This window comes from Acanthisitta chloris, unplaced genomic scaffold (assembly GCF_000695815.1).
Source record: "Acanthisitta chloris isolate BGI_N310 unplaced genomic scaffold, ASM69581v1 scaffold34098, whole genome shotgun sequence".
In the NCBI taxonomy this organism is placed as follows: Eukaryota; Metazoa; Chordata; class Aves; order Passeriformes; family Acanthisittidae; genus Acanthisitta; species Acanthisitta chloris.
The window spans coordinates 1-15,873 of NW_008685951.1; the positions used below are offsets into that span (position 1 = coordinate 1).

Here is a 15,873-nt window from a genome sequence, read left to right on the forward strand (position 1 = left end):
GGCGGGACCCTCGAACGGGCTCGGACCGGGACAAGGACCCCAGGGAGGTGGTCACGGCCCCGAGCCTGACGGAGCTCGGGGGGCGTCTGGACACTGCCCTCAGGCATAGGGTGGGATTTTGGGCTGTCCTATACAGGGCCTGGAGTTGGACTTGATGATCCTTGGGGGTCCCTTCCAGCTTGGGAGATCCTGTGGTTCTTTGTGGGTCCATACTGATATATTTCTTGTTGACGGTTCACCATGAACTATTTATACATCAAGGGTGAAACCACCTTGTCCCTCTTCGCTAATGGATTTGCTTGCTGGTGTCACTACTCTGTGGCAGTGCCCAAAGTGGTCCTGTGTCACTACCAGTGACACCACCTACTCCTTCTTGGCCGAGGCACATTTGCCTTGGTGTTAATAGTGATTTTGCTGGGTGAATGATTTTGCAAGGACTACTGGATGCTGCCAGCCAGGGCACCATTCTGCACTGGCGTGATCTGAACACCAGGTCTCTTCTCTGAGCAGCTGCAGTGCTGCTGAGATCCCCAATGCTATTTGCTCCTGCAAAGGGCAGCATCTCTCCAAGGAGTGAGGTCAGTATGACAGGAGACAGGGTGGTGAGGCACTAGCACAGGTTGTCCACAGAAGCTGTGGCTGCCTCATCCTTGGAATTGTTCCAGGCCAGGTTGGACAGTGCTTGGAGCAACCTGGTCTAGTGGAAGGTGTCACTGCCCATGACAGAGGGTCTGGAATGAGATGCTCTTTAAGGTTCGACCCAAGCCATTCTAGGATTCTGTGATTCTATGATTTGCTTATACTGTAGGGATAAAGGAAGAGGGGAACATGCATGTGGGCATAGTGGCTTCTCAGGGAAAATTAGGGGCGCCTGTTGCAATGCTCCTGCTTCTTTACTATTCTCACCTTTCCGTTCATTTGTTTTCTAGTCAATTTTGTTTTGCCCAGCCCTTTCCTTAAGTGTGCAAGCAATACTTTGTAAGTTGTTACCCTACCCCCATCCTTCCTGCAGGGAGGATTAGTCCCATCACACTCAGATAACCATTTCGCTGTTCTGGCTGCTCACTTAGTTCTGATGGTCCTGTTTTATTTAGGAAGCAGGTGGAAGTTCCTGTTAGACCATCTGCTGAGCTAAAAAGCCGAGTGTCATTGCATCTGGGCCTCCTCAACTCTTCCATATAAATGAGGACTCTGGGGGTTGTCATCATGGTCCTCAGCCTTTTCGTACAGGGGTTTGTGCCTTACCTGGTGTTTGCACATCAGTAACATTTCTGGTCTTTTCTGTATGCAGAGGTTGATGCTCTTACAAAAGAGCTGGAGGACTTTGAATTAAAGAAAGCTGCTGCCCGAGCCGTGACAGGAGTGCTGGCCTCTCACCCCAACAGCACCGATGTGCACATCATCAACCTCTCGCTGACCTTCCATGGCCAGGAGCTGCTGAGTGATACCAAACTGGAGCTGAACTCCGGGAGACGCTACGGACTGATTGGACTCAATGGGATTGGTAAGATGCAGGGAGAGGGATGCAGCTCCCTGGGACTTGGGGGAGGTATTGTGCTGCTGAGAAGCTGAACAGGTGCAGGTGAGAAGTGCTGGAAACCAGAGAGAGATTAGGCAGAAATGGCTGGGCCTTGGCAGTTGCTGTTCTCCCATTTCTCTGCCTGGGAGGGGGAATTACTAGGATTGTTGATAGAAGCCTGATGTTGCATTCTGGATTTGGATTGTGCATTTGAACTTGTTTCTGTGGAGAGCTGAGTGAGATGTCTGGGATGTGTAAATCTGTCTTATTCCTGTTCGCAGGATGTGTTTAGTAGTGCCAGGAAACCCAGGCTGATGGTACTGGTCAAAGAACTTGTGCAGTATAGAGGAGTAGGGAGTGTGTGCTTTGGCCTGACTTAGAAAATAACTATACAATCCCAGGAGAAGGTGATACTGCATTGAGAGATGCAGAATGTGGGTGTGATTGGAGAGGTGCTAGTAAGAGTGACCAGCTGGTTTAACTTTCAAGGAAGCACAGCATCTCTAGTGATGAGCACATTACTTTCCTCTATGTTAGAAGTCTTTGGAATCTGTTCCTTAAATCTGGGCAAGGGCTGAAGTGCAGTGGTTTCCAAAAAGCTTCTTCATGTCTCAGACCTGTCGTTGGGGTGGTGAGCCTTAGCTGGGAGGACAGCCTGTCACAGTGAGGCAGTGGGCTCTGCTGTGTCTTCAGTTCTTCTGGCCTCTCAGCTCCCCAGGATTTTCTAGGGTTGGAAAGGGAAGGAATCAATGGGATCTGAGTGCATCTTGTCTGTTTCACTGGGACATTGTATCTCACTGAATCCAGCAATTAATTGCGGAGTGATTATCTGCACACAGGGAAATCCATGCTTTTGTCAGCTATTGGGAAGCGAGAAGTGCCCATCCCAGAGCACATTGACATCTATCACCTGACCCGAGAGATGCCTCCCAGTGACAAGACGCCCTTGCAGTGTGTGATGGAGGTGGACACAGAGAGGGCCATGCTGGAGAGAGAGGCAGAACGTCTGGCTCATGAAGATGGTAAAGATCTCAGAGTCCCAAGAGACATTCTTCCCTTTCCTTCCCCTCCCAAGAAAATTTTGGTTCCTTGACAGAGTTTTCACATACTGTGGTACCACTTTCCCCCCAGTGCCCTGTACTAATGGGCACCACATTAGTGGGATGACACTTTTTTTAAAATGAAATTATTCTGTGCAGCTTCTTAAGAAGTGTCTCGGGCTTGGGAGTGGAGGAGGCTGAGTAGGGATGAAGCAGAGGATCTGTGAGCTTTCCTAGCTATGCAGAGGTGCTGACAGGCAGACTCTCTTTTAGCGGAGTGTGAGAAGCTCTTGGAGTTATATGAGCGTCTGGAGGAGCTGGATGCTGATAAGGCAGAAGCACGGGCCTCACGTATCCTTCACGGCTTGGGGTTCACACCAGCCATGCAGAGGAAGAAGCTGAAGGACTTTAGTGGTGGCTGGCGAATGAGAGTGGCTCTTGCCAGGTGAGTGGTATAGTGCCTGCTGGGAGAATGCCTGACTGCTCCCAAGTCTGCAGAGTGCTGAGAGGCTTTGGGCTACCTGCACTTACCCTTTGCTGTCATCTCCCCTCTCCCTGCAGAGCCCTCTTTATTAGGCCCTTCATGCTGCTGCTCGATGAGCCCACGAACCACCTTGACCTGGATGCCTGCGTGTGGCTGGAGGAAGAGTTGAAAACGTAAGCACGGAGGAGTTTGCTTCTGTGGGTTGCGTTTTTCTGCTGAAACATCTTGTCAGCATGTGAGCAAGTGCTGCAGGAGTAGCTGTCTCTAGTTCTTGTGGGTACATAAGGATGTTGCAGTACCAGTAACACCTTCTGCTTGCTGCTACATGGGGTTCTTGATGCAGGGGCAATGAATTCAAGACAAGCCCCTGTCTCCTCATCACTGAAGAAATGAGAAATGCTGGTTTGTAGTGCCGGGTCAAAAGTGCTTCCTTGAAAGCCAGTAACAGGCCTTGGCAGCCTGTCCCTGCACTGTGTGCTGTACCAGTAGTGTGAGCTTTCCAGACCTGACTCCCAGCTCATCTCCCTGCCAACTATTGCTCTGACTTCACAGAGCTGTATTATCTGAGTGTGCTGGTTTCATCTTGTGCTAGTGTGTTGGGTGAGTCGTTTTCATAATGTTGAGCTGTAAGGCAGAAAACTTAGGAATAGTTGTAAAGCTCAGGTTTTCTAGAGTGCACTAAAAGGACTGTATTCTGAGAAGGGCTTTGCCTTTGCAGAGGTTTTTCCATCAGCTTTGTCAGTTGAACCTTTTGCATCCTTGCTTTAGAAGTCAGATGTTTTAGGAAACTAGTTTGAACCTCATTTTGAGAGGCTTTAACCCATCATTGTACGGATTTGGAGCAGAGCCAGGTGCAGAGTGCCTAACAGATGGGAGTCTGTAGCGAGGGGAAAGTAAGCAGCAAAGGTTGAAACCTCATAGAAGTGTGATGCCAGTGCAGTCAGCTGTATCAGTGGGCAGTGAGCTCTGGACTCTTTGTGATCCTGTCCTATGGTGCAAGGTGTTTTACCATAGTGAAAGGTGCTGGCAGGAGTTACTGCAGCTGGGTGTAGCTACTTTGCTGCCCCTTTCCCAGAGCGTCTCCCAGGATGTTTCCTTTCCGTTCTCAATTCTGTTGCAGGCAAGAGAAATCTGGTGCATGTAAATCTTTTGTCACCGTCAGGGACAATGGACTAAAATTCTTTTCCTAGCTTAGTCTCTAATACCTTATGTGGTGCCACAGGTTCAAACGTATCCTTGTGCTGATATCCCACTCCCAGGACTTCCTGAACGGTGTCTGCACCAACATAATCCACATGCACAACCGCAAACTCAAGTACTACACAGTGAGTAAATGGTGCCCCACACAATCAGCAGGGACAGGTGCTGTTCTCTGGGAGTGTCTGATAGCCATGGTCTCTTTCCAGGGAAATTATGATCAGTATGTAAAGACTCGCTTGGAACTAGAAGAAAATCAGATGAAGCGATTCCACTGGGAGCAAGATCAGATTGCCCATATGAAGGTACCTGCCTGGCTGCATGAGCACCTTCCTACCCATGCAGGTGGGCATCCCTGCCCCTCCTCAGCCTTGTCCTTGTGGTTTTTGGCTAACTCTGTGTTTTGTTGCAGAACTACATTGCACGGTTTGGCCATGGTAGTGCGAAGCTGGCCAGGCAAGCTCAGAGCAAGGAGAAGACCCTTCAGAAGATGATGGCTTCTGGCTTGACAGAGAGAGTTGTGAATGATAAGGTAGGGTGAGACCTGGGATTGCATCTAGAGATCAGTATTGGAAACATGAGCTACAGAAGTAGGATGATCTTCAGCAGAGAGCCGGAATGGCTGACAGAGCTGGGAGCAAGAGCGAGGTTCCCTTCCTGATGACAGGGATCCCTGTACTCAGCATAGTGTAGTGCTGAACAGTGGGAAGAGGAATTTTCTAGGGGATGGAAGTGGATTTGTCATATTAATAAGGCTATTTTGCAGATACAGAAATCTGAAATGAATGTCTAAGGCTCGTAGGAGATGGGGGAGGATGCTCAGAGACAACTCCTACTTGTCTGAAGAGTACAAGCCCACATTTGAATCAAGGGGAGAGAAATAGGAACTTGTTAGCCAGCAGATGAGCTTGCAGGCACTAATCAGAATAAATCTATGAGTGAGTTGCCAGAGGGGCTTACAAAAAGTCGCAGTCTGATGCCTTGTTGGTAGCGAGGCCTGATTGTACCGGATTAACCAGACTGTCTCATGCTCCAGGGTGTCTCACAGGTGCATATTCTGTGTTAACAGACTCTGTCATTCTACTTCCCACCCTGTGGGAAAATTCCCCCTCCTGTTATCATGGTGCAGAACGTCAGCTTCAGATACACCAAGGATGGGGTGAGTATGGGAAGTGTGCCTACAGAGATGATTTGTATTCCTGCCTTGTTTGGGAGTGGGAGACTTTTGGCTGAGCTTCCCGATTGGGTTGCAGCATATGACTGGTGAAGCAAACTGCTGGTGGTGTTAATGCTAGGTCTGCTGAGGACAGAGCATTACAGGTGCAGCAGGGAGGTTCTGGGGAGTAGTGGAAAGGCATAATATGTGTCATGATTTTTGTGGTTTGCAGCCATGGATCTATAATAACTTGGAGTTTGGGATTGACCTGGATACCCGTGTAGCTCTCGTTGGACCCAATGGAGCCGGAAAGTCAACACTGCTAAAACTGCTCACAGGAGAGGTTTGCTCCCTACATTGTCTACCCAGCTCTGGATCTTTATTCCTGGGCTAATCTTCAACAAAGCAGCACTTATTTGTCAGAGCACCTGAGTCAGGCCTTGGAAATCCTGAGGTCTTGCTGCAGTATAGGGCTTTTTCTCTCCTATTACCTGTTCAGGCTGCCTCCCCTGTGCCAGAATGGAGATGGCTTAATTCTGTATTTCTGGCATACCACAAGAGAAGAGATTTCTTGGTGAAATGCTTTTATCTTCCCTTTCTAGCTACTGCCCACAGATGGAATGATTCGCAAACACTCGCACGTGAAGATTGGTAGATACCACCAGGTACTCCCTGCAGCAGCCCCCAGGGACAGGGAATGCTGAGGAAAAAACTGTCAGGAATAAGGAACCTTGCCCTTCTAGTTCTGCTTCTGAGGCCCCTCCCAATACCGCCCTTCTGTACCTGGAGATGGGGCATGTTCCATGGAATGGACTCAAGTTCTCACCCTGCAAAGAGACTGGTCCTTCCTTCAGCCTCCCACCTGACATGGGAGAGCTGGTTGCCTTGTGCTTGGTGGCGGACAAGACTGCTACTCTGAAGCAGAACTTCTCCTCCTGAAATGGAAATTATTTCATAACAGTTCAGTACAGGAGCTGTCCTGTGGGTGGGATTATTGGATCTTGTGTTCTGCTGCTCATCTGGTACCAGGGGGGTCTGAGGTGGGGAGTGCTTTGGGCCATGATGTAGGTGGCCTGCACAGCCTGAAGCTGACTTCTCTTCTCTGTCAGCACTTGCAAGAGCAGTTGGACTTAGACCTCTCACCCCTGGAGTACATGCTGAAATGCTACCCAGAGATCAAGGAGAAGGAGGAGATGAGGAAAATCATTGGTAGATACGGTCTGACAGGGAAGCAGCAGGTGAGTGTGAGCTGTTGAGGTTTGCTTTTGTCTCTTTAGGGCAGTAAACCTGCTGTGTTTCTGTTGCTCTGCTGATGCCTGACAGTGTGATAATACGCAGCATGGCACACCACAGCATCAAAATGCTTTTTCCATCTGCCTTTGAAACTGGAGAAAAAAATAGCTCATGGCTTGTAGGAACTTTTTTTGGCTGTCAGCAATATGTGGGGTGGAATGGGTGACCCCCTCAGAATCCATGTGAAGACAAATTGTGGTGTAGTGCTAGGCTCAAGCACACTTCAATTGTAACTTGAACTAGTTTGCTCATCTCTCATTCCTGAGATGAATACCAGGCAGAAATGGTAAAAGATTCTCAGCTGGGGATGGGGTCCACTTGGTTCAGACAAGAGGGTAGGCTCACCAGTGGTGCTCTGAGTCCGGGCATGCCGTGCTCCTGCATGTCACACATCACGTCTGTGACAGGAGTTGTCCACATTGCTGCAGTTCTGCATTGATTTTTACATTGTTCTTGCCCATTTGTCACTCCAGAAGTTGAGAGTAGTTTGATGGTTGTGTCAGTCAGACCCCAGTCAACTGTCCTTCCACACTTTTGGCACAAGCTGGGTCTTGCTGTGGACAGTCCTTCAGAAGCCCCTTGTTCCACGGGTGGGAGATGCATAGTATAGGTACAGGTCTGACTGGACATTTGGCCTCTTGTGTAATGGAGCAGCTGGAGACCCAGGGTGAGACCTGAGTGCTGTGGGGGAGGGTGGCAGGTCCCTGCAGAGCCATGAGCCATGTCTGTGTTGGGCAGGTGAGCCCCATCAGGAACCTCTCCGATGGGCAGAAGTGCCGTGTGTGCTTTGCCTGGCTGGCCTGGCAGAACCCTCACATGCTCTTCCTGGATGAGCCCACCAACCACCTGGACATAGAAACCATAGATGCTCTGGCAGATGCTATCAATGAGTTTGAAGGAGGAATGATGCTCGTCAGCCATGACTTCAGACTCATCCAACAGGTAAGGACAGTCATGAGTTTTGTTAGAGCACCTTTCTAACAGTTTTAGTAATTAAAACAAGGTGTTTTCAACTGACTGGCTGCTACTCATCCCCAAAAGATGGGAGAGGTATAAAAACACTGAGCACAATTCACTTGCTGTGTTCATATTAAACGATTGCTGAGCTAGCCCCAGGAAAGTGTTAGGTACTCGAAAGAAAGGGAAAAAACCCCATGAAACCAGAACTCCAGAAGTGAAGAAGTGGAAGTCATGACACACTGTGGATGCCTTAACTAGATTTTTTAAAACTATACTGAAGGAGTTCTAGCAGAGATTTTTATCACTCAGTCTGCACAGAAGGACATTGCACCATGTACACGCAAGTGACAGGTGCTGATTTGTCAGCTATAGCTTTGCTTGCTAGTTCAGGTATAACTTTATTTTTCAGTGTATTATACGCAAGTAGTTCAGGTCAAGAGCTACTTTTGTTTCAATTCCCAATTCAGCAAGAAAGGCTTTCCTTCTTAGTCTATGAACAAAGCCAGAAATGTAGAGGGATCCAGGATTTTCAGTTCTAAAATCTTGTATAAAAGATGCAGAAAACACCTGGAAAGATGTCTCTCTGCAGATATTTTTCTTTGGTAGTTGAAATGTGAAAGTTACTAAACTTTTCTTTCCCCCTCCTCCTCCTTTACCTCCACTTTCTCCTCCTCTCAGGTCGCACAGGAGATCTGGGTCTGTGAGAAGCAGACAATCACCAAGTGGCAAGGGGACATCCTTGCCTACAAGGAGCATCTCAAGTCGAAGCTGGTGGATGAGGACCCTCAGCTCACCAAACGGACCCACAACGTGTGAGCTGAGGAGCCCCAGCCAGAGCTCTCTGCAGGGCTGGCCGTGGCCACGCGACTCGCCCACCCGCCGGCGGGAGTGGGACTGCTGCTCCCACTGGCTGTGTTCTAGGATTGCTGCAATACTGCTTCCCCTCGACTTGCCTTGCACCTCTGTGTCTGGACAGAGCTCTTCTCTCCCGATCTGGCTGCATTTGGGCAACCGTTTCCATATTTAGATGATGTCCCATCCGAGCCAGGCCTTGGCATCTAATGGCCTGGGGTCACGGCAGTGGCTGTCAGAGTGTCCAAGCTGCAGTGATATACAAGTGGAGACCCCAGCCCAGCTTCTCCTGCCTCTTCCTTCCCAATTTCTGCTTCAGTTTAGATACTTCAAACTCCTCTGGCCTTGGTTTGTTTTTAACTATTATTTAACACTGTAATTAACAGATCTGCCTGAGATTCCATCAGTCAATAAAGAGGGAAGAACAATCTTGTCTTGTTTTGTGAGCTGTGGTAGTTGGGGTGTGCTGGGGTGAGTCAGCAAGTGCTGAGCTTTGAGTGAGGATCAGCCTGTCTTGCTAAAGGTTCAGTTCCTCAGTACAACCAAAGCTGTGGCCAGAACCTGTGGGGTATGTGCAGTGGTGAGTACTGAGCTCTGGAGGCACTGAGCAGTGAGCAGGATCCTCACATCTGGGACCTAGGATCCTCACACCTCTGCTCAGCTGGAGTGAGTGCCAGATTTACAGCAGGTGTCAAGGGGGAAGAAGCCACAGACACTTCTGTTGTAGATGACAGACACAGCTTGAAAGGATTCTGAAGACTGAAGGTAGAGACAGAATGTAGATCTGTGGAGCACCAGTGTGTGTTCTCTCCAGTGTAGTGTCACAGGTGGCTTTTTCTCTAATAATGAGAATCATTTAGGATTTTTGGACTATGAATTAGCTATTTGTTCCTCGCAGGTTTCACTAAAGACAAATCAACTAAAGTTGGTTGAACTTTCATTTTTGTTCTCAATAACAGATTTTTGGAAGAGTTGGTGTTTAAACTTCACCATGTGCCACAGAAGTGTGAATAAAAGAAATTTTTCATTTATTATTGAAGTGGTTAAAAGGTACTGAAGAAAAAGGTAGCAAATCAAACCAAATAGCTTTTTTGGATAATGAGTTATCATTTTAAACACTACAAACACATGAGAATGGCTGCACTGGTCACGTGAAAGGTTCCTGTAGCCCAGTGGCCTGTCCAGCAGCATATGCTGCTAGGCGAATGGAAGGACAAATGTAGGAGTTGTGCTCCCTTGCAGTGCCTTCTCCAGTGCCAACTGACTGGCTTTGACTTTTTGAGCAGAGTATTTCCTTGGTTTTGATTTCCCAAAAGGGCCATCCAAACTGTGACTGCCTCTGAGGAAGCTGTGTGTCATGCATTGGACAAATATCAGAATGGGAGCTGCTTCCAGGAGATAAAGCAGAACCCTGTGGTTTTTACTGTTTCTAGCAATGATCTGAGAGGAGAAAAAAAAAGTATTTTCTGAGAAAATAATGCAGATTAGTATAAATGCTTCCAAGTTAGTTCTGCAGAAAAGTCTAGATGGCAGTGAAAAGTCACTTAGATTCAGAAGTTATCAGGTGGAGTGAGGGAGTAAAAGCAATCCACAGGGAAGTGATTACTCTAAAGGCTAATGGGTCACAGAAGTTAAACAAGAATAGATCAATGCATGTCTGTTTGTTCTGCCCTCTAGGTTGTAGAAAGATGGTGAGTTGGCAAGGGTTGCAAAGTAGCTCTGAGAATGGTGAGGTCAGAGTCCTGCCTGAGGCTAGAGCTGTTCATCCTACTCTTCCTTATTCTTACCAAAAATTTGGCAACAATTCTTAACACCACTTTCAGATCTGGTGGCAATAATAAATGCAGTATACAATCTTACACTGAGTTCTTTGGGTATGATGAGTCCTGAGAAGGGCCTGGGGACACTGGCATGGCAGGCAGTAGTTGGAGCACTCTTGTAGCTCCTGCAGCTAACAAGAGAGCTGTGTTACCTGTCTGCTGCTGCAAAGGGAGAGGAACTTCTTGGGTGAAGGCATGTCTCTGATTTACAAACAAGGACCACAGATCGATGTTCAAAGCTGCCCTAGAGGTCACAGTAAAATGAAATCTGTTCATGTGCTTTATCAGCCTTGATTTAATCTGGATTTGCTCTGTGGTGACTGTTGAACTGCACCAAAGCAGCTGTGACAGGCAGATGTCCTGGAGCACTGATTTACATGAGGCAGCCATGAGCTGGGGCAGTGGCACTTCGAGCAGTTTCAGCTGGGACTTTTCTGGTCTTACACAAAAGCAAAACTACAGATAAATTACAAGAATTGCTCCTTAGTTACTAGGATGGTTGTTTCTGTGAAAGAAGTGGCCTGTAGTCTAAAAATGAGGTTGGCCCCTAACACAGCCACAGTCAGATGTGGCAGATAGTCCATCAGGTGCAGGTTTGTGAGATTGCCCTGTTTTTGTGCAGCGCCACAAAACAGCGCCAGGATGAGTCAAGCCCAGCACACAGCAGCATGGACAGCCTCCAGCACATGCAGTTTAAGGAAGAAGATGGTAATTCCCCAAATCTGACTGTACTGCTCAGTGGATGAGCTTCCATCCTTGTTATGTGAAAGGCCCCTGTGCTTAATGCCAAGCAACCAGTTAGTGCCTTCCTTCTAACTAAAACTTTTGTCAGCAACACCAGCTGTGAATGTATCACTGCCAGTGGCAGACACAGCAACATCTGGGGAGGGATACAACAGCCCCCAGCTCCTTTGGCATGAGAGGCCCCCTGTGTGGTGTGACCTGAGACCAAGGTGACACATCTCCCATGGCAGTGAGGAGTATCCCTCAACACAAAGGTCTTACCTGTTCACAGCTCTGCAGATCAGGGAGTGCTGGAGGGTCCCTCAGAGGGGCAAGCCCTGTGCTGTTCCATGTCAAGGCACAGCCTCTTAAAAAGCACAAGTGGGGATGTCACTTGCTCCTTACTCCCAGTATGAGTCACTCCCATTCCCAGATTATCCCACTACCCCATGTCTTCAAACCCCTTCTCCTTCACAAATGTGCTGATGCGACCATTCCGACCTGTCCCACCTGACCACTAATGTTTCAGTTCCTGGGAGAAAGAAGCCTCTCTGTGACACTGATCCCCCCCTTTGTCACTGTGACAGTTACTTGCACTAGGGGAGGATGTTCAGGTGCCTCCCCACAAGGACAGGCCAAGAATAGAACAATTCAACTGTGAGCTGCACAAGCAGTAGCAGAGTCACTGGTTGATTAGGCGTCCTGAACTCAGTCCTTGGAAGATGTGATTTGCTCAGGATGTGCCAGTATGACACGTACTCCTGAGAAGGAGACTGTGCATGGCAGCACAAAGACCCTGGTGTCCTGACCCCAAAACAATCATTGTCCTTTTATGAAATGGCTGTTGTGGTGCCTGCTGAAAGGCTTCCTTTTCTCTCCAAAGGGCAGAAAACTTTCTGTTTTGTTCACTTGTCTACCGTGTTGCTGCACATTTTTCCTGGCTTAGCCTAATTCCTGTGTCATATTTACCCTCACTAGTGTGATTACTGGTTTCCAAGATAGATCAAATCTATGCTTAGGGTGTCAGCCCTCCAGTGCCTCCCTCCTGGCAGTCCAAGCACTGTTGTGTGCAGCAGGTAAGATCCCAAGAGCAGGCTAACTGAGACAGAGAGGGGAATCTGGCTGGTGGGGTGTTTATAATGCCGTTGTTCCACCACTGGACCAACATTCCCTCCAGTTACTAAGTTTCCATTAGCAGCATTACCTGTTCCATACCAGAGATGTGGCTCCATATCAGAGATGTTCCACTCATTTGATTCTGCAGTATACTGGGTACTCCAATTCACACCCTTGCATCAAAGCAGGATTCCTCCTTTCTCCAAGCTCCTGGTGGACCTGGGAATAGCTCTTCTCTGGCAATTCTGTCCCCTGTGAATCAGATTCTTCTGCTCTTGCCCCCCTCTTTGCCCAGATCACCCTCAAATGTTTTCTTAGGTCTGAAAGTTTAATTCAATCTGTCACTTCCAAGCTCCTCTCAGGCCAGCTGCCCTTCACATAGTGCAAAGTGCAATCATCAGCCACACATGTGTACTCCTCCTGCTCCTTGGGAACTGCATCTGAAGCAGGTGCGGCTCTGCTGCCTCTCCTATATAACCAGCCCCATGGCATCTGCTGGTTGCTCTGTTGATGTTTGCTTTATTGTAGACTGAGATGAGCACAGAACCTGGGAAGAACCGTGGTCATGCTCCCACTTCAGGGGACAAGAAGCCTAAGAGGAAGCTTAAGAAAAAGGAAGCCTATTCAATCTATATCTACAGAGTACTGAAGCAGGTAAGTGTTTCTTTTCTACTAGAAACTGCTTCATCCATAAAGTTGCTTCTGTTTATTGCAAGTTAACCCTACAAAGAGGAAGGAAGGAAAATCTGCTTTTTAGTGAGATGAAAATAAAAGGGTGAGTGAGTACAGGAGAGCCCTAGCTGAGGCCCAGAAGCTGGGAGGGGGATTCTGAGTGTAGGAGGCAAGAGATGGATCTAGACCAGAAAGGGTTTCCTAGAGAGAACAAGCTCTGGTGTATGGCTCAGCCTGAAAAAGTAATTGAATTAGTAATCGAGTCAGTAGGTCAGGTACAGCTGCTGCTGGCCCTGTGAGTAGGTACTAAAATATCTCTGGTGATTTTTGATGGGGAGATGAGAAAAAGAATTTCTGGAGGTAGCCATGAGCTTTCTAGGCCATAGTTGTCAGTATCAGCCTATAGGCAGGACTTGGAGACAGGGCATTTCCACCCCTCACAGCCTTGTTTTCCAGGGGGCTTGTGTGGAGGTTCCCACCAGCACAGTCTCAAAGTTGCTGTAACATTATGGGAGCCTCTCTTCAGTCTAACGCAAATATCCCATGACTTGAGACCCTCAAGGTGACAACTGTGGGTTCCTTTGTGGTACAAGTGCCCTGTCTGGGATGAGAAGTGGGGCCCTACTTTTCTGGAGTGGCTGTGGCCTTATGCTCCCTCCAGGGCAATGAGTGTGTGAGACAGTGTTCGGTTATCACCTGGCAGGTGCACCTGGACATTGGAATCTCTTCCAAGGCTATGAGCATCATGAACTCCTTCATCAATGACATCTTCGAGCGACTGGCCTCGGAGGCCGCGCGCCTGGCTCAGTACAACCACCGCAGCACCATCACCAGCCGTGAGGTGCAGACAGCAGTCAGGCTCCTGCTGCCCGGAGAGCTGGCCAAGCACGCTGTCTCTGAGGGCACCAAGGCTGTCACCAAGTACACCAGCAGCAAGTGACCAGCTGGACCCCAGTGAGACCAGCCCAGGCCATGCTTCCTGTGGAGTCCTCCAGGAGCTGTTATACAGTCTTACTCATCTGAAAAAGCAAAACTTCCTGTTGTCTGCCTGCAAATAAAAATAAAAATGTATAAAAGCACAGATCTTGTCTTTATTCTTTGCTTTGTAAATTGTGATGCAGTTTGAACTGTGGCTGTGGGGATTGTTTGGTTGGGCTGGGAGAATAGCTGCTGTTTGAAAGCAACCACATACGACTAGGAGCAAGGATCACAGGGCATGCCTGGGGAGAGCTAGAGTCCAGGGAAGCAGAGTGGGCTCTCCACAGTTCTCCAAACATTCCAGTTTTCAGATTCCTGACTGCTAAAAGCTTCTGTTCTCTTTGCCTTTTCTGTTGTTCTTAAAGTGCTTTCTTACTGTGCTGGGTCTCTTTGCCAAGGCCATCAGTTTGTACTGGTCAGAGCAGTGGCTGAATTCTTCTGGGTCAGTGGGGTGCAGTTAGCAGTGGGTAGAGGGTTTTTCTTATATTTATAAACTGTTTTCAAAGGTGTTTCATTCTGTTTTTTCTGGGGGGTTGTGGGGTTTTCCATTGATTTTTGTTTTGGTTTGTGCTTGTTTGTTTGGGGTTTTTTTTCTCCTGGTGAAAACTTTCTGCCTTTTGGGTAGAAACTAAGGCAGAAACAAAATAAGCTGGACTGACAGGAGAAACAAACAGTGTTTTCTTTTTAGGACTTGTGCCCATCATCTTTCTTGCTTCCAGCGACTTTGAAGAGACAACTTTGTCTTGCCCAGTTATAAACTGGGCTAGGACTGAGTGTCCTGTGTTCTACCTTGGACCATCATGTTAATGACTGGTCCTGGCTGCCTTTCATTGTATCCCCCAGGTGCTTCCTACAGGAGTGATCCAGGGCCCTGCAGGAAGTATGAGCAGGTTCTGTCTGTTCAGATGGAGCCCAGGCAGTCCACAGGGCTGAGTGCTGTGTCTAGAGCAATGGTGGAGGCCATGCCCTCCTGGGCTGTAGTGGTACAGCCTAGCTACCCTGTAAGCACATCATCTTCTTGGGTTGTGTGGGTCTGTCCATGGTGTTCCTGCACAAATATGCCACCCCAGGGTCTGTGGTGGAGTGAAGGAAAAATGTGGGCTGTGTTCTGGGTAGAGATGTGGAGGTCATAGAATAATATAGAATAGTTTGGGTTGGAAGGGATCTTAAAATCCATTCAGTTCCACTCCTTTGCTGTGGGCAGGGACACTGTCCACTGCATCAGGTTGCTCCAAGCCCCATCCAACCTGGCCTTGAGCACTTAGGGCATCTCTAAGTTCTCTGGGCAACATGTTTCAGTGCCTTTTGCCAGGTTTGTGTTGGGACTGGATGCCTGGTTCTATGGACTTCTGGTGGCAACCAACATTGGGGTAGGAGTACCAAGAGGAGCCACAGCCGTGTTAAGTCTGAGGTGATAGTATGTGAGGCAATCCTGGATTTCACAAGATTGTGAGGTGATGCTGAGTCTTATGAGCTGCCAAGCTGTGACAAGTGCTGATCTTTGATGGTGGCCAGCTTAGCTTGGTAGTGTGGGCCAGACAGAATGTCCATGATGCTCCTAGAGGAAGTACAGGAGGCAACAGAATTGGAGCTGAGCATTTCACCTTCAGCCCTAACCCTGCTGCTATGGAGTGGGGCTGGCTATGGAAGAGAGGGAAGGGGCTGTACTAGGTGCTCCATTTCCTTTTGACTGTAGGACAGCATTGAGGAGTGCTGTCTTCATCATGGCCAGCCTGCACCAGAACTGGTCCTGAGCACAGGGGCAGAACAGCACCTCACCCAACAAGTCTGCATTTCTTTTCCTTCCTCTAACCCTGGCGGTGGCTGTGCCCCGGGGAGAGGCTGAGAGGCTGGTGCCAGCGGCAGTGGCTGTGTGCAGGCTGCCTGTGAGCCGTGTTTGTGGGATCGCTTGTCCAAATGCAGCGGTTGGAGGCAGAGCTGGGAATGTCCAGCCACAGAGCAGGAGGATGAGCAGGCTCCATTTACATCCAGCTAGTGAGCAGCCCATCTCCTTGCCCAGTCTGTTCTACTGCTCCCTAGGCCATATGTCTGTGCTTGCTCCC

General features: G+C 48.6%; 2 protein-coding genes across 2 annotated transcripts; both read left to right on the forward strand.

The window, feature by feature from the left end:
• Nucleotides 1-1,291: 1,291 nt before the first annotated feature.
• ABCF2 (ATP-binding cassette, sub-family F (GCN20), member 2) lies at nucleotides 1,292-8,929 on the forward strand (the record flags this gene model as incomplete). Its single annotated transcript, XM_009079947.1, has 13 exons — nucleotides 1,292-1,504; nucleotides 2,359-2,541; nucleotides 2,833-3,004; nucleotides 3,121-3,216; nucleotides 4,266-4,368; nucleotides 4,450-4,545; nucleotides 4,653-4,772; nucleotides 5,310-5,399; nucleotides 5,629-5,739; nucleotides 5,999-6,061; nucleotides 6,506-6,634; nucleotides 7,428-7,631; nucleotides 8,328-8,929. Coding segments are annotated over 13 exons (1,718 nt in total), but the record flags the coding sequence as incomplete, so codon positions are not given.
• Nucleotides 8,930-12,694: 3,765 nt separating this feature from the next.
• Nucleotides 12,695-13,772, forward strand: LOC103807225 (late histone H2B.L4-like). Its single transcript, XM_009079946.1, has 2 exons — nucleotides 12,695-12,814; nucleotides 13,536-13,772. The coding sequence occupies exons 1-2, from the start codon at nucleotides 12,695-12,697 to the stop codon at nucleotides 13,770-13,772; spliced, it is 357 nt and encodes a 118-aa protein (XP_009078194.1).
• Nucleotides 13,773-15,873: the final 2,101 nt, after the last annotated feature.